The 25427-nt window shown below is 45.9% G+C and overlaps 1 protein-coding gene across 11 annotated transcripts in view; it reads left to right on the top strand.

Annotated features, from left to right (window-relative positions):
- Positions 1-1169: 1169 nt before the first annotated feature.
- Positions 1170-25427, top strand: part of TLK2 (tousled like kinase 2) — a 147570-nt gene continuing 123312 nt past the window's right edge. For 3 of the 11 annotated variants that reach the window (XM_033184083.1, XM_033184079.1, XM_033184088.1), the window contains exons 1-2: positions 2804-3438; positions 5281-5366. In XM_033184083.1, coding sequence (XP_033039974.1) covers positions 5286-5366 — 81 coding nt within the window. In that variant the 5' untranslated portion in view covers positions 2804-3438; positions 5281-5285. Of the gene's footprint in view, positions 2237-2803; positions 3439-3596; positions 3762-5277; positions 5367-25427 lie in introns of those variants that run through there. The other 8 variants (XM_033184082.1, XM_033184087.1, XM_033184084.1 and 5 more) reach the window with 6 other exon arrangements.

The raw sequence follows: 25427 nt of genomic DNA, 5'->3' as shown, positions 1-25427 counted from the left end.
GGGTTTCACCATGTTGGCCGCGGGGGGGCTCAGTCTCCTGACCTTGTGATCCGCCCGCCTTGACCTCCCAAAGTGCTAGGATTACAGGTGTGAGCCACTGTGCCTGGCCCAATAATTATTTTAAATAATTACTTTTATTTTATTATTATTATTTTTGAGACAGGGTCTCACCCAGAATGGAGTGCAGTGGTGCCATCTTGGCTCACTGCAACCTCCGCCTCCCAAGTTCAAGCAAATTCTCCTGCCTCAACCTCCCAAGTAGCTGAAAGTACAAGCACGTGCCACTACGTCCAGCTAATTTTTGTAGTTTTAGTAGACACGGGGTTTCATCATGTTAGCCAGGCTTGTTCGAACTCCTGGCCTCAAGTGATCCACCCACCTTGGCCTCCCAGAGTGCTGGGATTACAGGAATGAGCCACTGCGCCCAGCCTGAATTACTTTAAAAAATGGGATCATAGGCAGGACACGGTGGCTCCTGCCTGTAGGCGGGCAGATCACTAGGTTAGTTCCAGACCAGTCTGGCCAACATTGTGAAACCCCATCTCTACTAAAAATACAAAAAATAAGCCGGGTGTGGTGGTGTGCGCCTGTATTCCCAGTTACTTGGGAGGCTGAGGCAGGAGAATCACATGAATGCGGGAGAAAGAGGTTGCAGGGAGCCGAGACCCCGCCATTGCACTCCAGCCCGGGAGACAGCGCGAGACTTCGTCTCAGAAAGAAAAAAAAGAATAAAAAAAATCCTCTAGCCCAAATCCCTCCATCACAGAAGCAGTTGGAGGAGCTTGAAAAGGTTAGGTAACAGGCCCATGAGGCTTGTCTGTGGAAAGAGCTAGGCTGCAAGACACCTCTGACTCCGTTGAGTGCTTTCTCTTACTTTCCTTTCCCTATTAAATCATTAAATCATTTAAGACAGTGTCATTTGGTCCGGTACGGTGGCTCACGCTTGTAATCCCAGCACTTTGGGAGGCTGAGGTGGGCGGATCACCTGAGGTGATTGGAGACCAACCTGGCCAACATGGTAAAACCTAGACTCTACAAAAAAAAAAAAAAAAAAAAAAAAAAAAAATATATATATATATATATATATATATTAGCAGGGCATGGTGGCATGTGCCTGTAATCCCAGCTACTCAGGAGTCTGACGCAGGGAGAACTGCTTGAACCCAGGAGGCAGAGGTTGCAGTGAGCCAAGATGGCACCACTGCACTCCAGCCTGGGCGACAGAACGAGAGTCTGTCTCAGAAAAAAATAAAGTTTTAAAAAGACAGTGTCATTTGATGGAGTTGCTTTCTTGATCGTTGGCTGCAATTAAGGACCTACCCTCACTGCCTTTTGTGTTGCCTTGGACGGGCTCTCAGGTTCTCCCGCCCTATCAGGCAGTGGAGGCCGGCCTCGAGTGCTAGTCCTCCATCTTGCCCTCTTCTCCTACCCACTACCCCCCACCCCCTAGCTGCTCTCCTCTCTCCTTCCAACACTGTTCTCTTTGAGAATATGCATGTCCAACTTCCCAAGCAGTCTGGGATCTGGTGTAAGACGACTCTTGGTTTAATGGAGTTTTTCCACAGTGCTTCAGTGTGCCCCAAGGGTTTGGAAGGTTGGAGAACTAACAAAAAGCAAAGCGCCATCCTGTGTCGTTTTGGCAGGTCTGTGTTCTGTTAATATATATGGAAGAATTAAGAGAAGAACGAAGAAATAAGGACAGAAACTCCACTTGGGAGTACTTGGCTAACCCTGAAAAAGTTCAAGGCTGTTGTTGTTCAAGGTCTGAATTTTCCCCTTGAGATTCGCTTGTAGTCCTTAAAGTCATCTTCAGACATCTGATCAAGGCAGCATCGGCGGAAAATTATAAGGTGGGTGGCTGCACTGGAGACTGTCCTGGCTCAGGGGAGCCGGTGAAGAGTGTGACTTTTTTCCCCTTGGCGCTGCGGGATCAGAGTGGGTGCCCTCTGCTATGCAGGAAGCCCTCCTTGCCCACTAGACAGTTCTCATTCCTCAGGAGATATTCTGTCAGGGGCCGGCGTGTTTCTCCATCTTGACACTTGCCCTCAGACCGTCCTAAGTACCTGGGAGGGCCGTGTTTTTCATCGGAGGTTGAAATGGAGCCTCTCCCTGGGTGCCCGGGGATAGTACCTTGGGGGCAGCGCCCCTCCTTCCAGAGGGCAGCATCCCGGCGGGGGCGGGGGCTCGGCTCTGATCCCAGAGCACCTTTTGTCCCTGGAGACGCTCTGCCAGCCAGGTACGTGGAGTGCAGCCCGCCCTCCGGGGCGCCGCGCGGGGCTGGGGTGGGCCGGCTGCTTCGGGGAGTGGCGGCCGGGAGCCCGCGAACGCGGGTGGGCGCCGTCGCCTCACTAAGCGGGCGACTCCGGGAAGTCCGGGCGGGTCCGCCGCTCGCACGTAGGATTCGCGTCTTCTAAACTCCAGCCCTGGGAAAAGCCGCCGCACTTCTCACCCAAACTCGCAGAGCCGAGGGGTTGGGCTGGGGTTCGGCGGGCGCGGGAGCCGGCGAGGCAGATCCGAGAATGGGTGGACCTGGGCGGCCAAGCCCCTCCAGCGCCGGCCCAACCGCCCCGGTCCGGACAAGTCCAGCGGGGCGGGGACCGGTGACAAAGGCGGCGGCGGGTCCTCCGGGCCTCTGGCCACGGGCAGTCGCAGGGCTCCCCCGGCCGCTCGACCTTCCCTCGCGTCGCTGCCCGTCCGCCGGCGCCGCCCGTCGCCCGCCCTCAGCCGCCCGGCGAGGCGCGGCCTCCTCCGTCGGCGCGGGGTCCCCTGGTTAACCCCTGCCCGGCAGCGCGGCCGCTGATTGGAGGAGGCGGGGCGCTGGGGCAGCGGGGACCCCCCCCAACCTTCCTCGTCCCCTCCCCCTCCTCCCCCACTGTCGGCGCTTCCCCCACCCCCCCAGGACCCCCCCCCGCCTCCCAGCCGTGCAAATCTCGCGAGGAAACACGCGGTTTCACTAGTGTGTTTACACCGATCACTACTAATCCGGACCGAACCGATCCGGATTAAGGGGCCGGAGGCGGGTCCTGGGCACCAGCGGTTCCGACCCCCCCCCGCCCTCCGCTCCGCACCCGAGTGGCCCCCAGCCGAGCGGGCCCCCACCTCCCGGCCCGGCCTGGGCCCTCCTGCGCCTCCCTTGGCCTTTGTCCGGCGCCAGGAGGCCGGTCCCGCGCCCCCCGCGGCCGCCCGGGCCCCGGCCCGCGTCGGGCGCCTGGCTCTGTACGCGAGCCCGGGGATCTGCGGCCTTCGTGCCCCCCGTCCCCCGCCCGCCCTCTCGTGGAGCCCGGCGCCGGCGGCGGCTGCCCGGGCGGGGGGTTGCGGCGTTCAGGAGAGGCCCCGGCTCCGCCCCGGGCCTGCCCAGGGGGAGAGCGGAGCGGCCCGCAGCCAGGTCGGGTCGGGGCCCCTCCCGGGAGGAGCGTGGAGCGGCGGCGGCGGCGGCAGGTGAGAGGCTGAGCCCCGGGCGGGGGAGGGCGCCAGGCCTGGGGCATTAACCGTCCCAGGGACCCCTCTGGCCTGAGGAGCCTGCGACCTGGGCCCAGCTCGGGGCCGGCTCCGGACCGCAGCTCCTGGGTGCTGAGGCGGGAGGGGCTCCCTGAGGGCTGCGGGTTGCTGAGGGGCCGGGCCGAAGATGGGGGAGGCCCAGGCGGCCCCGGCCTGGGATTGGGGCCGGCGGCCGGAGGATAGACGGGGGCGCCTCCGCAGCTGGAGGCCTCTGCAGCCTCCCGGGCGCCCCCGAGAGCCGGCCCTCCCTTCCTCCGTGACAGGTGGGCCTGGAGTTGGGGAAAGTTTGGAGCCGGCGAGGGGCGCCGGGACCAGGCCCCGTCGCCCCTGCTTCCCGGCTGTTGGCTGCAGGGAGGATCCCAGTCCAAGGCCCCGCTGGAATTAGACGGAGTGGCTATTTCCTTAACATGAGTTGACGTTAAACGGAATAACCGCCGGGGCGTCATTTTCCGGGCCGGGCCTGGGGATGGATAGGTTTAGGAAATGTTGCGAGAGACCTTGGGGTTTGGGAGAGACTGCAACCTCTGCCATTCCGACCTCGATTAGGGCAGGGCAAGACGCGAGGAAGGCCACGGGGGAAACTCATTTCCCCAGTCTTTTTTTTCCTTCTTTTTCTTTTTATAAAGATGCATTTCAACCTTTCTGAGAATTTCCTAATTCTCTCTCTAACCTGCACTTGCTTGTGTGGGTGAAACTTTAATTTGTCACCTTTTCATTCCCCTTTTGCCTCAGGCTCTCAATCCAGGAAGGGAAATGAAACTGAAGGACTTGTAAGGAGGTTGTTACTGGAGATTGTGGAGTTGTTGGATTGCAGAGGAGAATGTTCGATTCATTTTTTCAGTAACTTTAAAATCACACCAGCCATTCCAACTACTTAATAATGTGTTCGAAGGGGTTCTATGTAATGATGTATGTTTCTTTTCCACTGTTAATTTTAAAGGGAGGTTTTCAATGGGTCGTGTAGGAGTTGGTCTCTTGCAAAGGATAGACATATTTGCTGAAAGTAGCCTGTGCATTAATTGGTTATGGAAGTTTAAAAATGGTGTCCTCCTGCCCCTCCCTGCTTGGAAGAAGGGCTAAAAGCAGATGTCCAGAATCAAGAGAAACCTACTGCAGGGAGTGGTCAGAAAAAGATTTTTTAAAGGGATTGTTATGGAGCTATATTAATTTCCTGAGTCAATGGAGGTAGATGGTTTTACCGTGGGCTCTCTATTAAATTTAAAATAATTAATTCCTTTTCTCATGAGGTACTGTGAGCTCTTCAGAGAAAGGAGCTGTATTATAGTGTTTTTGCAGTTATTTGTAGCTTCTGATTCATCCTATATTCTTTTGAAATTATTGTCAATGGTTTATATTTTTAGTTTAAGGACTATTTCCTCAGTGGGAAATAAATATCTGAAGATACTTAGCTGGATTCGAAGGCTGATAGAAGGAATTTTCTTTTTGCAGGCTAGTTCTTGTTTTGTTTTTTCCCCTGTGCTCAACTTTTACAGAGATTTTATGAAGGGTTTGAGGGGTTTATTTTTCCTGTTAAAATCAAATCAGAACTAGGGAAGAATAAGTGGCTGTCATAGAAGAGGACTTCTGAGCTGCTTTAGATGTTTTGAATGTATTACTGTTTGATGCAGCACATAGTAGTCTACCACTTGGATGCTGTATTTACTTGAGATTTAACTGCATTTGATCATTCAGTGAAATAATTACTGTGAGTTTTGTTCTACAAAAAATTGCCTCCTCACATTTTAGTATTTATGGTTTCACAGCCTACTTTTTCTTTTTCAGTAGAAATGATGGAAGAATTGCATAGCCTGGACCCACGACGGCAGGAATTATTGGAGGCCAGGTTTACTGGAGTAGGTGTTAGTAAGGTGAGTAAAATGATGATAATGAACACTATTCATATTCTGATTTAAATACATTTTTTAAATGATTAAGAGCAACTTGGGTAGGCCCTTCTGATAGTTTGCAGGGGAGAAGATTTGGGTCTTAATTTCAGTGAACTTTTAGGTCCTACTAGTCATTCCAGTAGTCATTTAACATAGTAGGTTTGAAAATGTTCTGTATGGGAATATATGTTTCTTCTTCCTTTCTGGTATAGGAGAGGTTTCTCATGGTTCTTGTTACAAGGAAACTAACAGGATGTGTGTATAGATTCTATGCCATATTTTGTTAAAACTTGTCAGTCATTCAGAAAGAAAATTATAAAGCATTGCATAGCTTTGTTACATTGGACTTTGGAGGTAGTTACATGGTAGAGTTTTGAAAAATTGGCCTCTGTGAAGTCTGCATACTCTTTACTGGTTGCACCCTCAGACTGGTTTGTTGCTTTTCTCATTCCTCCTTCTTGCAGGAGCATAATATTAGATTAGGCCCCCATTAATGGGCACCTATGAAGTTAAGCAATGTTATAGTTTCCTATGCGTGGTTTTGTACCCACTGGTCCACCCCTCTGCTCTCATAGAATGATTTTACAGGCCGGGCACGGTGGCTCAAGCCTGTAATCCCAGCACTTTGGGAGGCCGAGACGGGCGGATCACGAGGTCAGGAGATCGAGACCATCCTGGCTAACACGGTGAAACCCCGTCTCTACTAAAAAATACAAAAAACTAGCCGGGCGAGGTGGCGGGCGCCTGTAGTCCCAGCTACTCGGGAGGCTGAGGCAGGAGAATGGCGTAAACCTGGGAGGCGGAGCTTGCAGTGAGCTGAGATCGGCCACTGCACTCCAGCCTGGGTGACAGAGCGAGACTCCGTCTCAAAAAAAAAAAAGAATGATTTTACAATGTGTAAAATGTTTGATTTTAATACAGTATGCAAAGTGTATTTACAATATTTTATTTAAAAGCTTCATTGGTCCAAGATCACATTCCTTGGGCTTGAAGTGTGTGAATGTATGAGCTATTGAGTTTTTTTTTTTTTTTGAGACATAATTTTGCTCTTGTTGCCCAGGCTGGAGTGGAATGACGTGATCTCAGCTCACTGCAGCCTCCGCCTCCTGGGTTCAAGAGATTCTCCTGCCCTAGCCTCCTGAATAGTTGGGATTACAGGCGCCCGCCACTACGCCCAGCTGATTTTTGTATTTTTAGTAGAGACTGGGTTTCACCATCTTGGCCAGGCGGGTCTTGAACTCACCTCAGGTGATCCACCCACCTCGGCCTCCCAAAGTGCTGGGATCACAGGCGGGAGCCACTGTGCCTGACTGAGCTTTTGATCTTTAGCCAATGTGATACAACATTTCTTTCTGTGCTTTTCAAGAAATCCTGTCTCGTGGTAACCTGGGTGTTGATCTCGTGCTCAGTTAATAGCTTCTCCAAGGAGAAGGCGTGTTGAGGTTTAGTTGGAAAAGGGGGCTTCTTTGATGGGTCTCACATTTTGGTGAGCTGGGATAGCTTGATAGGGTTTTTTTTTTTTTTTTTTTTGAGACAGAGCCTTGCTCTGTTGCCCAGGCTAGAGTGCAATGGCACGATCTCGGCTCACTGCAATCTCTGCCTCCCGGGTTCAAGTGATTCTCCTGCCTCAGCATCCTGTAGCTGGGATTACAGGCATGCACCACCGTACCTGGCTAATTTTTTAAAATTTTTAGTAGAGACGGGGTTTCTCCATTTTGGCCAGGCTGGGTCTCGAACTCCTGACCTCAAGTGATCTGCCCACCTTGGCCTTCCAAAGTGCTAGGATGACAGGCATGAGCCACCGCACCCAGCCAGCTTGATAGTTTTTGTTTATTCAACAAATATTGAGCACCTGCTGTATGCTAGGCATTGTGCAAGATGTTAGAGCTGATGCTTGAGCACAGTACCTCCACATTTGCAGTATGGGGAGAGTGAGATGATACTGTGATGAGATCTGTATTACAGCTGTAACAAGGTGCTGTGGGAACACAGGATTTGTTACATATGCTTAATTTCTTTGGACACTTAGACAGTTTTACTTTTGTGGCACTATAGAGTAGCTGTACTCCTGGACGTTGTATATTGAAGTTGCATGTACAAATGTAAACTCTCTGATCTAGGTGAAGTAGCTTCAAGTAGAAGTGAGCAGTGTATTTGAATACTAAATTGATCTCTAAATGACCTCTGATTTGTCTTTTCACTTGAAGATTGAGCATAAGGCTGATATCCAGATCTGTCTGTTTAAATGGTCCCCCGACACTCCCCCTACCCCAGTCCTATAAGTCAGTAAGTTTATATTCAAATTGTACATAGTTTAAGCTCACTGATCTTTGTCATTAGGGTTGTTGTTCTGTTTTTGGGTTCTTGATGGCTGTATCCAAGTATACTTTTGATGGAGTAGGGCAAAAGTGATAAGAATGAATGACATTCAATATGTTGCTGTCTAGCCCCAGCTTAAAATCATGTAACTAAGGTATCAGAAAACTTTAATACAGTAGCCTATCTGTTTAATAGAAAATTCTACCTTCAACATAGAAAGAAGTTCTTTGTACAGAAAAAGAAATTTACCTATTTCCAGTTTTTTTGTTTGTTTTTGAGAGGGTCTCACTCTCTAGCCCAGGCTGGTGTGCAGTGGCAGGATCTCAGCTCACCTCAACCTCCACCTCCCAGTCTTAAGTGATTCTCCTGCCTCAGCCTCCCAGATAGCTGGGATTACAGGCCTGCGCCACTACCACACTGTTAACTTTTGTATTTTTAGTAGAGATAGGGTTTTACCATGTTGGCCAGGCTGGTCTTGAACTCCTGACCTCAAATGATCCACCTGCCTGGGCCTTCCAAAGTGTTGGGATTACAGGCATGAGCCACTGCACCCAGCTTTATTTCCAGTTGTTTTTATTCCATTAGTTGTTTGTTTGTTTGAGACAGTCTCGCTCTGTCGCCCAAGCTGGAGTGCAGTGGCACAATCTCGGCCTTCTGCAATCTCCGCCTCCCGGGTTCAAGCGATTTCTCCTGCCTCAGCCTCCTGAGTAGCTGGGACTGCAGGCACCCGCCACCACGCCCAGCTAATTTTTGTATTTTTAGTAGATGGGGGGGTTCGAACTCCCAACCTTGTGATCTGCCTTTCTCGGCCTCCCAAAGTGCTGGGATTACAGGCATGAGCCACCGTGCCCGGCTTCAGTAGTTGTATGTTATTTTGATATTTCCAGTCATGGTTAGTATTGTTGATTACAATGAATTTGTTATTTGAGGACTAGCAGGAGAGTTTTTTTTTTTTTCCATAACAAAGAAACTTGAAGAAAAAAATTAATTCTGTAGTTTGCAGAGCTGGGAAAAGAAAATCTCCATTTTGTATGACTTCTTTTTTTTTTTTTTTTTGAGACAGAGTTTCACTCTTGTTGCCCAGGCTGGAGTGCAGTGGTGCGATCTCAGCTCACTGCAACCTCCGCTTCCTGGATTCAAGCAATTCTCATGTCTCAGCCTCCCAAGTAGCTGGGATTACAGGCACGTGCCACCACGCCCAGCTGATTTTTTGTATTTTTAGTAGAGATGGAGTTTCACCATGTTGGCCAGGCTGGTCTGGAACTCCTGACCTCAGGTGAGCCACCTGCCTCGGCCTCCCAAAGTGCTGGGATTATAGGCGTGAGCCATCATGCCCAGCCTTTGTATTACTTCTTTTACCAGTAAGACATTGTACCTCTCAGACTGTTGATTTGAAATGGGAGTGTGGAGGGGATGGTGATACTGGGAGAAAAGGGTGCTTTTGGAAAAACTCCTCTCCCTGGCTTTGAATTCTCATTTCAGATCCTTATTTCTCAATGAGAATATCACACCGTGTTAGGGCCAAGCACAGTGGCTCACGCCTGTAATCCCAGCACTTTGGGAGGCCGAGGCAGGCAGATCACGAGGTGAGGAGATCGAGACCATCCTGGCTAACACGGTGAAACCCCATCTCTACAAAAAAATACAAAAAATTAGCCGGGCGTGGTGACGGGTGCCTGTAGTCCCAGCTACCTGGGAGGCTGAGGCAGGAGAATGGTGTGAACCCAGGAGGCGGGGCTTGCAGTATGCAGAGATCACATCACTGCACTCCAGCCTGGGCGACAGAGCAAGACTCCGTCTCAAAAAGAAAAAAAAAAAAAAAAAAGAATATCACTGTGTTGATGACAGCTTTGTTTTTCGAAGATCAAAAAAGATTTCAGCCCCTGCATCTCCAAATGAGAGTAGAGTGACTTCCCTGTGATGGTGCCATCTAGTGGGACTGGTTCAGCCTCTTGGGCTGTCTCTTGAGTTTCTCCTAACTATTCATAACATTTTCAGTACTTTTTGATGTCCATAGAAGGAAGAAAGTCAGTGCCACTGTGGATTCTTAGTGGACAAGAGTGTTACAAGTAGCTACAGTCTTTGAACTTTCTGGTTATTGTAAATCTTCTGTTGTATAACTTTCAAGTTTTTTTCCACCTGCAAATTAGATACACACTGCATTACTTAGACTAAAACAAAATGGCCAAATCTCCACATCTATTACTTATATTTAAGTTGCTCATTACCTATATTTGGGCTTTTAATTTTTTATTTCTAATTTTCTTGCATAGTGCAAATTTTTAATTTTCTTGCATAGTGTGTTTATATGTACTCAGTTTCTCAGCATATTTACTTCATAATAATTAAACCAAGGTCATTTGTTTTGGGTTTTGGGATGCACTATTTGGTTTTTGTTTAAAAGATTGACATTTTCTGTCATTCATGAATTGATGAGGGGAAAGTAGTGTAATGTGCACCGAAAAGTCTATAGCGACTCCCTGATCTAGTTGCCCCTTTTTAGGAGGACCTGGAGCCATCGTCTTAGCAGTTTTGAGGTGATAAGGTTAAACTGGGTTGTGAACCTAGTTCTTTTTTTTTTTTTTTTTTTTTTGAGATAGAGTTTTGCTTTGTTGCCCAGGCTGGAGTGCAGTGGCGTGATCTCTGCTCACTGCAAGCTCAGCCTCCCGAGTAACTGGGACTACAGCTGCCCGCCATCACGTCTGGCTAATTTTTTTGTATTTTTAGTAGAAAGGGGGTTTCACTGTATTAGCCAGGATGGTCTTGATCTCCTGACCTCGTGATCTGCCCGCCTTGGCCTCCCAAAGTGCTGGGATTACAGGCGTGAGCCACCGCGCCCAGCTCCTAGTTCTTTAAGTCTTGTTGACCTGACATATGAGCTGTCCTACCTCTTTTTTTTTTTCTTTTTTTTTTTTTTGAGACAGAGTCTCCCTTGGGCTGGAGTGCAATGGCACGATCTTGGCTCACTGCAGCCTCCGCCTCCCAGGTTCAAGCAATTCTCTTGCCTCAACCTCCCGAGTAGCTGGGACTACAGGCGTGGGCCACTACGCTTAGCTAATTTTTATATTTTTAGTGGAGACGGGGTTTCGCTATGTTAGTTGGCCAGGATGGTCTCTGTCTCTCGACCTTGTGATACGCCCGCCTCGGCTTCCCAAAGTGCTGGGATGACGGGTGAGCCACCACGCCTGGCCTCTCCTACCTCTTTTTTAAGATCTCTTCGTGTAAGCACTGGATAATCTACTTCTAGTAATGTGAAACTGACTATATCTTAAATTGATATGTTTTCAATCAACCTGTTGCCGTTTATATTCCACACCCTGCTCCCTTTTGACAGTTTAAGTACAGGTAGTCTCAGCGGTTCTGGAGACCATGTAAAGTAGTCAGAATTTCACCCTTTCATGCATTGTTACTTGTACCTAGTTAGAGTATCAATGCTAATATAGTAGCAAATACTTATAATAGTGTGTGCCAGGTACTGTTCCAACAGTACAACAAAAGCAATAAGAAGTTAATTTAGATATTTTATAACAGGGATAGTGGTTAACAAATCTGTACATAATCAATTCACTGGATTAATAGGCATTCTCCATTCTCTATAAGCCATACTGACTGATGCTTATCACATTGCTCCTACCAGTTGAATTATAGCCATGTCAAGGATCATTTTACAATAACTTACTCTTGTGTTGTAATTATTCAATTTAATACACAATCGCATAAACCAGTGAAATATTGCAGGCCGGGTGCGGTGGCTTACGCCTGTAGTCCCAGCACTTTGGGAGGCCGAGGTGGGCGGATCACAAGGTCAGGAGATCGAGACCATCCTGGCCAACATAAGGAAACCTGTCTCTACTAAAAATACAAAAATAAGCCGGGCGTGGTGGCACATGCCTGTAATCCCAGCTACTCAGGAGGCTAAGGCAGGAGAATCACTTGAACCAGGGAGTTGGAGGTTGCAGTGAGCCGAGATCATGCCACTGCACTCCAGCCTGGGCGACAGAGCGAGACTCTGTCTCAAAAAAGAAAAAAAAGAGAAATATGATTGCAAAATAGAAGAACTGTTTCCAAGAGAACTAAGTTAACCGCCCTAGAAAGACTAGATAAGTCAGCAGGCTCCTGTAGTCCCAGCTGCTCAGGAGGCTGAGGCAGGAGAATTGCTTGAACCCGGGAGGTGGAGGTTGCAGTGAGCTGAGATTGCGCCACTGTGCACTCCAGCCTGGGCAACAGAGTAAGACTCTGTTCAAAAAAAAAAAAAAAAGCAAATCAACAAGGAGACAAGGCGATGTCTATAAAAATTTATTATTTTAATCTGCAGGAATTCTTTATTTAAATCCTTAGCAAGTATCTTTTTTTTTTTTTTTTTTTTTGTGAGACGGAGTTTCACTCTTGTTGCCCAGGCTGGAATGCAATGGCATGATCTCGGCTCACCGCAACCTCTGTCTCCCAGGTTCAAGTGATTTTCCTGTGTCAGCCTCCCAAGTAGCTGGGATTACAGGCATGCGCCAACACACCCGGCTAATTTTGTATTTTCAGTAGAGACGGGGTTTCTTCATGTTGGTCAGGCTGTTCTTGAACTCCAGACGTCAAGTGATCCACCCACCTCGGCCTCCCAAAGTGCTGGGATTACAGGCGTGAGCCACCGTGCCCAGCGGTAAGTATCTTTTAAGTTCTCACCTTTTTTTTTTTTTTTTTGAGACGGAGTTTCACTTTTGTTGCCCAGGCTAGAGTACAGTGGCATGATCTCAGCTCACAGCAACCTCCGCTTCCCAGGTTCAAGCAATTCTCCCGCCTCAGCCTCCCGAGTAGCTGGGATTACAAGTGCACGCCACCATGCCCAGATAATTTTTTGTATTTTTAGCAGAGATGGGGTTTTACCATGTTGGCCAGACTGGTCTCAAACTCCTGACCTTAGGTGATCCACCCGCCTTGGCCTCCCAAAGTGCTGGAATTACAGCACCGTGCCCTTTTATACATTTTTAAGTCTGATACATCACGTCATATAATCAGATTTGACTTCTGAAAAGGTATTTAACCAACTGATACCTTTATTTTCATGTAGTTCATTGCAGCAATTAGAAGCTTTCAGTTATGAATATCGAGTGTCAGCTATTTCACACACCAAAGCCACTTTCATTTTTAAAAAATGTTTGTATGTCTTACATTTAATTTAATTACATGCCTGACAATGCTCAATAAGCATGAATGCTGAGAAATGGCCTATACTTATACTGATGCATTTTAAGGAACTGTGGATTAATTTACTTTATTTATTTATTATTTATTTATTTATTTATTTATTTATTTTGAGACGGAGTCTCGCTCTGTCGCCCAGGCTGGAGTGCAGTGGCCGGATCTCAGCTCACTGCAAGCTCCGCCTCCCGGGTTTACGCCATTCTCCCGCCTCAGCCTCCCGAGTAGCTGGGACTACAGGCGCCCACCACCTCGCCCGGCTAGTTTTTTTTTGTAATTTTTAGTAGAGACGGGGTTTCACCGTGTTAGCCAGGATGGTCTCGATCTCCTGACCTCGTGGATCCGCCCGTCTCGGCCTCCCAAAGTGCTGGGATTACAGGCTTGAGCCACCGCGCCCGGCCTTAATTTACTTTAGTATTTATTTGATTCCCTTCTTATTTCACATGTAGTCAAGTACCAACTCGTGCCCCTTTCTCTGAAATTTCTGAAGTGGTTTTCTGCCCCAATTGCTACTGCCTTAATCCAGACTGTTTTTATTCATAACTCTTAATAGTAAGGCTCCCTATTGACTAGTTTGGAAGTCTTGTACCCTTTCTGTTTGGGTTACTTTTTTTGGTTACTACAGAAATTACAACACATATTTTTAACTTATCAAAGATTAATGTTAATACCTTTGTGTTCCTCTTGGTCAGTACAAGGGCCTTGAAGATTTTTTTTTTTTTTTTTGAGATGGGGTGTCACTCTTTCACCCAGGCTGGAGTAAAGTGGCATGATCATGGCTCACTGCAGCCTTGACCTCCTGGGCTCAGGTGCTCTTACTGCCTCAGCCTTCTGAGTAGCTGGGACTACAGGCACACACCACCACACTTGAATAATTTTTGTATTTTTTCTTTTTATAAATTAAAAAAAAAAAAGCCTTCCATTGGCATCTGGCAAATTTCTGTATTTTTGTAGAAACTTGGTTTCGCCATTTTGCCCAGACTGGTGACCTTGAAGATTTAACTCCATTTATTCCCCTCACAATTCACATGCTATTGCCATTCTGTATTTAATTGTATGTATGCATGTATGTATGTATGTGTGTGTATACATATATATATACTTTTTTTTTTTTTTTGAGACATGGTCTCACTGTGTCACGCAGGCTTGAGTGCAGTGGTGCGATCTCGGCTCACTGAAACCTCTGCCTTCTTGGCTCGAGTGGTTCTCCTGCCTCAGCCTCCTGAGTATCTGGGACTAAAGGCATGTGCCACCACGGCCGGCTAATTTTTTTTTTTTTTTGTATTTTTAGTAGAGACAGGGTTTCACCATTTTGGCCAAGCTGATCTCAAACTCCTGACCTCAGGTGATCTGCCAGCCTTGGCCTCCTAAAGTTGCTGGAATTACAGGTGTGAGCCACCATGCCCAGTCTGAATATTTTCTAGAGCACTTTTAGGTTTACAGAAAATTGAGCAGCTAATACAGAGTTCCCATATACTTCCTCACCCTACTTTCTCATTATTAACATTTTGCATTATTAGTGTCTTTTTTACAATTGATGATACGTTATTAACTAAAGGCCATTGTTCACAGTTGTCCACTGGCTTCCATTAGGCTCTTTATTTATTTTTAGTTTTAGTTTTTTGAGATGGAGTCGACTCAGTCTGTCGCCCAGGCTGGAGTGTGGTGGCGCGATCTCCTCTCACTGCAACCTCTGCCTTCCAAGTTCAAGCAATTCTCCCTGTGTCAGCCTCCCAAGTAGCTGGAATTACAGGCGCCTGCCACACACACACAAAAAAGTAATTTTTGTATTTTTGGACGAGATGGATTTCACCATGTTGGCCAAGCTGTTCTTGAACTCCTGACCTCAAGTGATCTACCTGCTTTGGCCTCCCAAGGTGTTGGGATTACAGGCGCGGGCCATCACACCTGGCCTGTTATAGAATATTCTCAGCCATTATCTTGACATATATTGCTTCTGTCTTATTCTGTCTTCTCTGGCATGCTAAACATACACTAGACCTCACTGTGTTTTCTCTGCCTCTTACCCTGTCTCTCGTATTACTTGTCTTTTTGTTTTCTTACCTAAATGCTTGGTAGTTTCTTGGGACCTATCTTCCACTTGATTAATTTTCTCTTTAAATTTGCCTTAGTCTACATAAACGTATACATTGAAATTTTATAAGAGCTGAGTCGCTCTTATCCTGAGGATGTAGCCCATGGATCTTCTCATGTATGGGGTGGCTTTCCCACACTCCCCTCATTGGGCAGGGCCTGGGCTTTGACTTTCTTCTCTCCCTATACTCCCAGGCCTCTCAAATTATAGCTTAATTTCATAGATTTTTCTTTTTCTTTCTTTCTTTCTTTCTTTTTTTTTTTTTGAGGTGGAGTCTTGCTCTGTCGCCAGGCTGAGTGCAATGGCATGATCTCAGCTCACTGCAACCTCCGCCTCCCAGGTTCAAGTGATTCTCCTGCCTCAGCCTCCCAAGTAGCTGGGACTATAGGCATACGCCCCTGCACCCAGCTAATTTTTGTATTTTCAGTAGAGACGGGATTTCACCATGTTGGCCAGGCTGGTCTCAAACTCCTGACCTCAGGTGATTCACCCGCCTTGGCCTCTCAAAATGTTGGGATTACAGGCATGAGCCACCATGCCTGCACTAATTTCAAAAATTTTTCTTTAGAATTTAATGTACAAACGACTTCAAATTGAAATCATTTTTTTATTTTTAAATTTTAACTTTTAGAGACAGGACTTCATCCCCAGGCTGGCCTCCAACTCCTGGGCTCAAGTGATTTTCCCACCCCAGCCTCCTAAGTAGCTGAGACTACAGGCATGTGCCACTGCACCCAGCAGAAGTGATTTTTTTGAGTTCTGGTCTTGTGTCTCTGGATTCTTGGCTTCTTATGGAAGTAATTCTTTATTACATTGCTTTGCAGTCAATAATATAAAACTAACACTTAGTGTGTGTGAACTCTTGTGTCACTGTAAAGTTTACCTCCTTGTGACTTTCACTTCTTATCTGCTTCCTTCTTCCTTCCTGCCTATAGGTAGTTAGCATTGGCGTTGTCGTCACTCTTGGCCTTTAAAGTCATTTATTTTATTTCTTGTTCTGTCTACTTTTAGTTAAATTCAGATTAAATGGAAAGATTTCTTAAAATTTTATTTTTAAGAAAGGCCATGAGAGGGAAAACAAATAAGGTATATTATCAGTGGTTTCTTATTTCAAACCTGGGTCTAGGGATAATTTGGCTTAGTTCTATTCTTCCTCTCTACCTTGTCTAGGTCTTAAATTGTTAGGTTCCTCACTTGATCCTGGCTACTACTAGATGTGATGAGATTAGTTTGGAATCTGCTTTCTAGTATGTTGGCCATGGTTAGCTAAGTACTTTATTTATTTATTTATTTATTTATTTTTGAGACAGAGTCTCGCTCTGTCCCCAGGCTAGAGTGCAGTGGCGTGATCTCGGCTCACTGCAAGCTCCGCCTCCCAGGTTCAAGCAGTTCTTCTGCCTCAGCCTCCCTAGTAGCTGGGACTATAGGAGCATGCCACCATGCCCTGCTAATTTTTGTATTTTTAGCAGAGATGGATTTTCACCATGTTGGCCAGGATGGTCTCGATCTCCTGATCTCATGATCCACCCGTCTTGGCCTCCCAAAGCGCTGGGATTACAGGCGTGAGCCACCGCGCCTGGCCCCCATATCTTACTCTTAACATATCCTTTTTCTTTTTTTTTTTTTTTTTTTTTTTTTTTGACGGAGTCTCGCTCTGTCACCCAAGCTGGAGTGCACTGGCCAGATCTCAGCTCACTGCAAGCTCCGCCTCCTGGGTTCACGCCATTCTCCTGCCTCAGCCTCCCGAGTAGCTGGGACTACAGGCGCCCGCCACCTCGCCCGGCTAGTTTTTTTGTATTTTTTAGTAGAGACGGGGTTTCACCCTGTTAGCCAGGATGGTCTCGATCTCCTGACCTTGTGATCCGCCCGCCTCGGCCTCCCAAAGTGCTGGGATTACAGGCTTGAGCCACCGCGCCCGGCCAACATATCCTTTTTCTAAAATACTGCATATAATGCAAAGGATTGGAATAGGAATAATATAGCTTTGATACTAGAATCTGCTAAGAAGTTAGCTAGCTCTAGTTAACTTAGGAGTCATTTCAATTCTCTGGATACTTCCAATTTAAGAATTTTATGTTTGATGAACTACACAAAAAGAGGAAGCCAGATTTGTGATAGGGGATAATAAATTCCAAAAATTCCATTTAAGTATTAGTAGTATGAAAGAATGAGTGGTAGTGTTAAAATATAAACCTTCAGGAACAAAAGTTCTATAGGACAAAATCTGCCAAAATTCTTTCCTTCCTTTTGTATATATATATAGCCTTTTGGGAACATGGGTTGCATAGAATAAAATAATGATGTTAGAAAAATACCATAGGAGCAAGAAAAGTACCTTGTTTTGTGGATCACCTGAGAGGTCAGGAGTTCAAGACCAGCCTGGCCAACATGGTGAAACTCTGTCTCTACAAAAATACAAAAAAATAACCCAGGTATGGTGGGTGCCTGTAATCCCAGCTACTTAGGAGGCTGATGCAAGAGAATCACTTGAACTTGGGAGGCGGAGGTTGCAGTGAGCCGAGATCATGCCACTGCACTCCAGTCTGGGTGACAGAGCGAGACTCCGTCTCAAAAAACGAAGCAACAACAGCAAAAAAACCTGCCAATAACTCCCCATTCTCCACCTCTCTCTCAAGCCCCTGGCAACTATCATTCTGTTTTTCCATCTCTGTGAATTTGACTACTCTAGGTACTAACGTGAATGAAATCATAACAGTATTTATCCTTTTGACTGGATTGTTTCACTTAGCATCGTGTCTTCAAGATTAATCTGTGTTGTAGTATATGTCAGAATTTCATTTCCTTTTTAACACTGAGTAATATTTCATTGTATGCATATACCACATCTTGTTTATTCATCTGTTGATGGACCCTTGGGTTACTTTGACCATTTGGCTATTGTGAATAGTGCTATGAAAAACAAATGCTGCTGCTATGAAAATGGCTGTAGTCTCACAGTCCCTGCTTTAAATTCTTGTGGCTGCAGATCCAAAAGTCGAATTGTTGGATCATATTAAACTATACTCTTGTTGACCTCCTCTCAGGCCTTATTGATAAGGGACAGCTAGAAAATAGTGGTTCTTTTAACTCACATTCTACAAAAGCTTTAGAAGTCTTAAAAATTCTGTTAACGGATGCAGATGAGCTAGTAATGATAGTCTAATTGCAACTATTACAAATAGTATTATTGGCCCGGTAAGTAAGAACTAAGCTACTATGTAACTTGGCGAGTTACACAGGATAGCCTTTTTGTTTTTGAGATGGAGTCTTGCTCTGCCACCCAGGCTGGAATGCGATGGTGCAACCTCGGCTCACTGCAACCTCCACCTCCAGGTTCAAGCTATTCTCCTGCCTCAGCCTTCCAACTAGCTGAGATTACAGGTGCCCACCACCATGCCCGGCTAATTTTTGTATTTTTAGTAAAGGTGGGGTTTCACCACATTGGCCAAGCTGGTCTCGAACTCCTGACTTCAGGTGATCCGCCCGCCTCGGCCTCCCAAAGTGTTGGGATTACAGGCGTGAGCCACTGCTCCCAGCCATAGGATAGCCTTTCATGTTAGTCAAACCGTAGGTTGCTTTTAGAATGTCACACATTTACTATCCATATTTGCTGTACTAGAGTTTTACTGTATTTTATTTTGTTTTTGAGACAGGGTCTCACTCTGTTGCCTAGGCTGGAGTGCAGGGGTCCGATCTCAGCTCACTGTTAACTACTGTCTCCCGGGTTCAAGCGATTCTCCTATCTCAGCCTCTCAAGTAGCTGGGACTACAGGTGTGGACCGTCACGCCTGGCTAATTTTTGTATTTTTAGTAGAGATGGGGTTTCACCACGCTGGCCAGACTGGTCTCGAACTCTTGACCTCAAGTGATCCACCCACCTCAGCCTCCCAAAGTGCTGGGATTACAAGCATGAGCCACCATGCCCAGCCAGAATTTTATTTTAAAATTGTGTATTGGATTTTATTTCATTTAAGAAAATTTTTTCTACAAAGAGAATTTTATTGATGGCCCTAGCTTATTCCCTCCCAAAAGACCAGCTGCAACCAGATTAAGTGAACACAACCTCAAGATTTTATTGTCGTCGTAATAAAAGATGACGCTTATCACTGGATCACTTCAGCCCAGGGAATGGAGGGAGCAGTGAGCCAAGATGGCCATTGCACTCCAGCCTAGGTGACTGAATGAGACTGTCTCAAAAAAAAAAAAAAAATGAGTATGGCCTCAAATAGTATTATAATCAGTCCTTTGAAGACTGGTAATGTTGCCTGCGTAAAGATTACAAGGTGCTGGTATCTGTTTTAATGGATGTGAGCTGTATGACTGATAACTTTGCTTCTATAAAACGTATATGTGTGACTTTTAGTACATAAACTGCAGCCAGTGTTGTTGATCACTTAGTTCCTGTTCTACCTGACTCTAAAGGACTACTAAGGATTAATTGTGGAATTAAAATATCATCTGAAGGTACAGCTGATCTCAGGATCCTCCAATTCAGGATGTCTTCTGTTATTAACTTCAGCCAGATTTAATGTTCAAATTTAGCAGTAGTTACTAGTGTCAAACTAACTTACCCAGTCTCCATTATATTGACAATTGGCCAGCTAGAACAAAACACAAAATACTCAGTTAATTTCTTTTGAAAAGCCATTTGACCTGCTTGTGTCTGGTTAAGATGAAGGAAAAGAGATAATAACTGTATCAATTTTTTTTTTTTTTTTTTTTTTTTTGAGATGGAGTCTCACTCTTTGCCCAGGTTGGAGTGTAATGGCTTGATCTCAGGTTATTGCAACCTCTGCCTCCCTGGTTCAAGCAATTTACATACCTCAGCCTCCCGAGTAGCTGGGACTACAGGTGCTCACCACCACGCCTGGCTATTTTTTGCATTTTAGTGGAGACTAAGTAGGGTTTCGCCATCTTGGCCAAGCTGGTCTCCAACTTCTGACCACAAGTGATCCGCCTGCATCAGCCTCCCAAAGTGTTGACATTACAGGTGTGAGCCACCGCACCTGGCTTGTTTTTTGTATTTTTAGTAGAAACAGGGTTTCACCATGTTGGCCCAGCTGGTCTTGAACTCCTGACCTCAGGTGTTCTGCCCGCCTTGGCCTCCCAAAGCACTGGAATTACAGGCATGAGCCACCGTGCCCGGCCTGTGTCAAAAGGTTAAGTGTCCAAATTTTGCAGCAGTTGAGTTCAACCAACTTTTACACATCTATACTGTATTTAGGTTGTTAGGGGAATTTTAAAAAATCAGTCAGATGTACTGTATACTTTTTTTTTTTGAGACAAGGTCTTTGTTGCCTAGGCTGGAGTGCAGTGGCACCATCATGGTTCACTGCAGTCTCAACCCCTGGGGCTAAGTGATCCTTCCACTTCAGCCTCCTGGTACATGGGACTACAGGGACAGGCACCACCACCCCAAGCTAATTTGTTTGTTTGAGACAGAGTCTTGTGTTACCCAGGCTGGAGTGCAGTGGCATGATCTTGACGCACTGCAACCACCATCTCCCGGGTTCAGGTGATTCTCGTGCCTCAGCCTTCTGAGTAGCTGGGGCTACAGGCATGCATCACTGTACCTGGCTGATTTTTGTATTTTCAGTAAACATGGGGTTTCACCTTGTTGGCCAGGCTGATCTCGAACTCCTGGCCTCAAGGGATCTGCCTGCCTTGGCCTCTCAAAGTGTTGGGATTACAGGCATAAGCCACTGCACCTGGCCAATATTTTTGATAGAGAAGGGGTTTCACCATGTTGCCCAGGTTGGTCTCGAACTCCTGACCTCAGGTGATCCACCCATCTCAAGTGATTCACCTGCCTCGGCCTCCCAAAGTGCTGGGATTACAGGCGTGAGCCACTGTGCCTGGCCCAGATGCATTGTATAGTCTTGAGGCATTTATAATCAGACAAACAGGGACTCAGATGCCTATGGCACATAGCTGAGGATGGATATGCTGATGGGAAGGTATTATGAGCCCAGAATAAGGGAGTATAATTAACTTGTTCATTGTGTATTGGTCAGAAAGCAGAATTAAGGTTACTGTAGATTGACCGGGTGTGGTGGCTCATGCCTATCATCCTAGCACTTTGGGAGACCAAGGCAGGTGAATCACTGGAGGTCAGGAGTTTAAGACCAGCCTGGCCAACATGGTGAAACCCTGTCTCTACTAAAAAATACAAAATTTTTTGTATAGGCATGGTGGTGGGCACTTGTAACCTCAACTACTGGGAGGCTGAGGCAGGAGGATCACTTGAACCTGGAGGCAGAAGTTGCTGTGAGCCAAGATTGCACCATTGTGCTACAGCCTGAGTGACAGAGCAAGACGCTATTGCCAAAAAAAAAAAAAAAAAGCAAAGGGAGGCCGGGCGCGGTGGCTCAAGCCTGTAATCCCAGCACTTTGGGAGGCCGAGACGGGCGGATCACGAGGTCAGGAGATCGAGACCATCCTGGCTAACACAGTGAAACCCCGTCTCTACTAAAAATACAAAAAACTAGCCGGGCGAGTTGGCGGCGCCTGTAGTCCCAGCTACTTGGGAGGCTGAGGCAGGAGAATGGCGTGAACCCGGGAGGCGGAGCTTGCAGTGAGCTGAGATCTGGCCACTGCACTCCAGCCTGGGTGACAGAGCGAGACTCTGTCTCAAAAAAAAAAAAAAAAAAAAAGCAAAGGGAAAGATTACTGTAGATAAACAACCTCATGGCCAGCGTGGTGAGGTGGCGGTGAGCCAAGGGAAACTGCATCTCAAAAAAAAAAAAAAAAAAAGAAAACCTCAGAAAAATTTTGATACAATATTATTAGGAATAAATTAAAGAATGATTAGTACAGGATAGCTTGGGTTTGAAGCTTAGCAAAAGAGTTTAGAGTCCAGGGCAGAGGCTTTTTTTTTTTTTTTTTTTTTTTAAAGATAGAGTCTCACTCTGGCACTCAGGCTGGAGTGCAGTGGCTCAGTCTTGGTTCACTGCAACCTCTGCTTCCCAGGCTCAAGTGATCCTCCCACCTTAGCCTCCCAAAGTGATGGGATTACATGCGTGAGCCACCACGCCTGGCCGAGGCTTGTTTTTAAGGAATTAATCTTGTAGTTTCCTTGAAGTCTAGGTATTTGCTTAAAAAATTTAAAAATTATTATTATTATTATTATTATTTTGGAGATGGAGTCTTACTCTGTTACCCAGGCTGGAGTGCAATGTCATGATCTCGGCTCACCGCAACCTCTGCCTCCCAGGTTCAAGCGATTCTCCTGTCTCAGCCTCCCGAGTAGCTGGGATTACAGGCGCACACCGCCATGCCCAGCTAATTTTTTTTTTGTATTTTAGTAGAGACGGGGTTTCACCATGTTGTCCAGGCTTTGGTCTCGAACTCCTGAGCTCAGGCAATCCACCCACCTCTGTCTCTCAAAGTGCTATATGATTACAGTTGTGAGCCATCGTGCCTGGCCGAAAAATTAAAAATTTTTACAAGTTAATATATAGTACACAATTCAGAATCTTTCACAGATATACAGTGAAACATCTCTTCTACATTTCTCCCTTATCCACCTGGTTTCCTTCCTAGAGACAACTGTTATTAAGTTTCTTATATTTGAGAGCTATGTCTGCAAATACGTATGCATATTCAACCCTTCCATTTTTAAAAAATACAACTATATTATATAAACTATTGTGCATTTTGCTTCTCGTGCTTAAGATATTCCAGGAATTGTTTTACATTCATACATATAGAGCTTCTTTGTTCTTTTTTTCAAGGCTGCTTTGTATTTCATTGTATGTCTGAACCGTTTCCTGTTGATGGACACTTAGATGGACAGCAGTGTTTTGTTGATACAAATAGTGCTGTAGTGAATAATCTTGTACATAATGTCATTTAACACACATTCAGTTGTGTTTACAGGATAAATCCCTAGAAGTGCAGTTGCTTTTTTCAAGGTTATGTGCATTTGTGATTTTAGTAGATATAGCCACATTCTTCTCCATGGAGAGGAGGAGTTTGTCTCTCATAGTCAAATATGGCAAGGGGTGGACAGGCATCAGGGTCCTTGAACTCTGTAAAATGATGTGTAAATATTTGTGTGTGTGTATATATATGGATGTATATTTTTCTTTAGAAAGAGTCCATGGTTTTATTACATTCTTAAAAAGTTCTTTGGCTGGGCACAGTGGTTCATGCCTATAATCCCAGCACTTTAGGCAGCCGAGGCAGGAGGACCATTGAGCCCAGGAGTTTGAGACCAGCCTCGGCAAAGTGCTGAAACCCCATCTCTACAAAAAATACAAGCAATTAGCCGGCATGGTGGCATGTGCCTATATCCAGGAGGCTGAAGGGGGAGGATCACCTGAGCCTTCGAGGTTGAGGTCAAGGCTAGAGTGAGTTGTATTTGCACTTCTACACTTCAGCTTCGGTACCAGAGTGAGACCCTGTCTTACAAAAAAAAAATATTCTGTGACTCAAAGTAGGTTAAAGAAACCACTGTCTTGTAGTTAGTTGACCTGAATTAAGCACACTGCTTTGTTTTTCTCTACACAGTATTTTTCTCTTACAGGAAGTATTTGAGCAGAAGCTATGTACATAATTACTAGAGATGTTGTGTGGAGAGTCATTGTGGAAGAGACTGGAATAAATCTAATTCCCAACCTTTTACTGTTACTCCTCGCACTCTTGAGACCATGTTTTAAAAGGCTTTTTCACCCATTATTAGACTGAATTTATTAAGCAGGACTTTATTTCTCCAATTTTATTAATCAGACCTTTCGATAGTTTGTGGTAAGTTTTACTACAGGCAGTTGAAATCCTTTTATCTGTTAGGAGTTGATAAAAGTTGAGCTAAAGTCAAGTCTATCTGACATTTGTATGGTATGGTATGGTGTGGTATGGTATGGTGTGGTATGGTGTGGTATGGTATGGTATGGTATGGTATTGTATTTTTTTGAGACAGAGTTTTGCTCTTGTTGCCCGGGCTAGAGTGCAGTGGCACGATCTCAGCTTACTGCAAACTCCACCTCCAAGGATCAAGTGATTCTCCTGCCTCAGCCTCCTGAGTAGTTGGGTTTACAGTCCCGTGCCACCATGCCCAGCTAATCTTTTGTATTTTTAGTAGATATGGGGTTTTACTCTGTTGGCCAGGCTAGTCTCGAACTCCTGACTTCAGGTGATCCACCCACCTCGGCCTCCCAAAGTGCTGGGATTACAGGTGTGAGCCACTGTGCCCAGCCCAATCTGACATTTTAACTAGACTGTGTTGGTGAAAAATAATTCAGAGATCCTCATTATTATCTCTTGGACTTACTGAAGATATGAAGAACAAACCTTTATACCTGATAATGTCCATATTTCTTTTGAATTCTGTGTGGGTAAAATAGGTTTAAATGAGGGCTCACATTAAATTCTGCAAGTACTAGTGCAAGTAAAATTTCATTCACTATAACAGATTCCTTAGGGCTTTCAGGTTTGGGGATATTGGAATTAATTTGTAATATACATATTATCAAAAGTTAAAATTCCTAGTTTTTTAGGTCCTGGAGAGAAAACAGTAGCACCATGTAATGAATTAGAAAGTTAAAAGATTTAGTTAACTTAAACATAGTTGATAGTGTCATATAAAGCCCTATCTTTTTTTTTTTTTTTTTGAGACAGTCTTGCTCTGTCGCCCAGGCTGGAGTGCAATGGCACAATCTCAGGTCACTGCAACCTCTTCCTCCTGGGTTCAAGCAATTCTCCTTTCTCAGCCTCCCAAGTAGCTGTGATTACAGGTGTGCACCACCACACCCAGCTAATTTTTTGTATTTTTAGTAGAGGTGGGGTTTCACCATTTTGGTCTCGAACTCCTGACCTCAAGTTCCCCACCCGCCTTGGCCTCCCAAAGTGCTGGGATTATAGGCGTGAGCCATTGGGCCCAGCCAAGCCCTGTCTTTTTGAATACTGTATTATTATTTGGTAGCTGATTTTAGAAGAGGATTTTTCTAGAGATGATTAGAGTATTTTATGTGGGGAAAAGTGAGGTAGGACCTGTATGTGTTGCTTGATACTGGAGCAAAAGTTAAAAGGTCTCAGCTCTTGATCAGCTGTTTTCTTTGGTTTATTTGTTTGTTTGAAACATGGTCTCTCTCTGTCACCCAGGTTGGAGTGCAGTGGCACAGTCATGGCTCTCTGCAGCCTCAACCTCCAGGGGCTCAAGAGACCCTCCCACCTCAGCCTCCCTGAGTAGCTGGGACCGCAGGCATGCACCACTGTCCCCAGCTAATTTTTGTATTTTTTGTAAAGATGAGGTTGGCCGGGCGTGGTGAGTCATGCCTGTAATCCCAGCACTTTGGGAGGCTGAGGCGGGTGGATCACCCAAGGTCGGGAGTTGGAGACCAGCCTGGCGACCACGGTGAAACCCTGTCTCTACTAATCACACAAAAATTAGCCAGGCTTGTTGGTGTGCGCTTGTTGTCCCAGCTACTTGGGAGGCTGAG

This window comes from Trachypithecus francoisi, unplaced genomic scaffold (genome assembly GCF_009764315.1).
Source record: "Trachypithecus francoisi isolate TF-2019V2 unplaced genomic scaffold, Tfra_2.0 Lachesis_group20, whole genome shotgun sequence".
Lineage (NCBI taxonomy): Eukaryota > Metazoa > Chordata > Mammalia > Primates > Cercopithecidae > Trachypithecus > Trachypithecus francoisi.
This window is presented reverse-complemented; position numbering and strand designations above follow the sequence as displayed.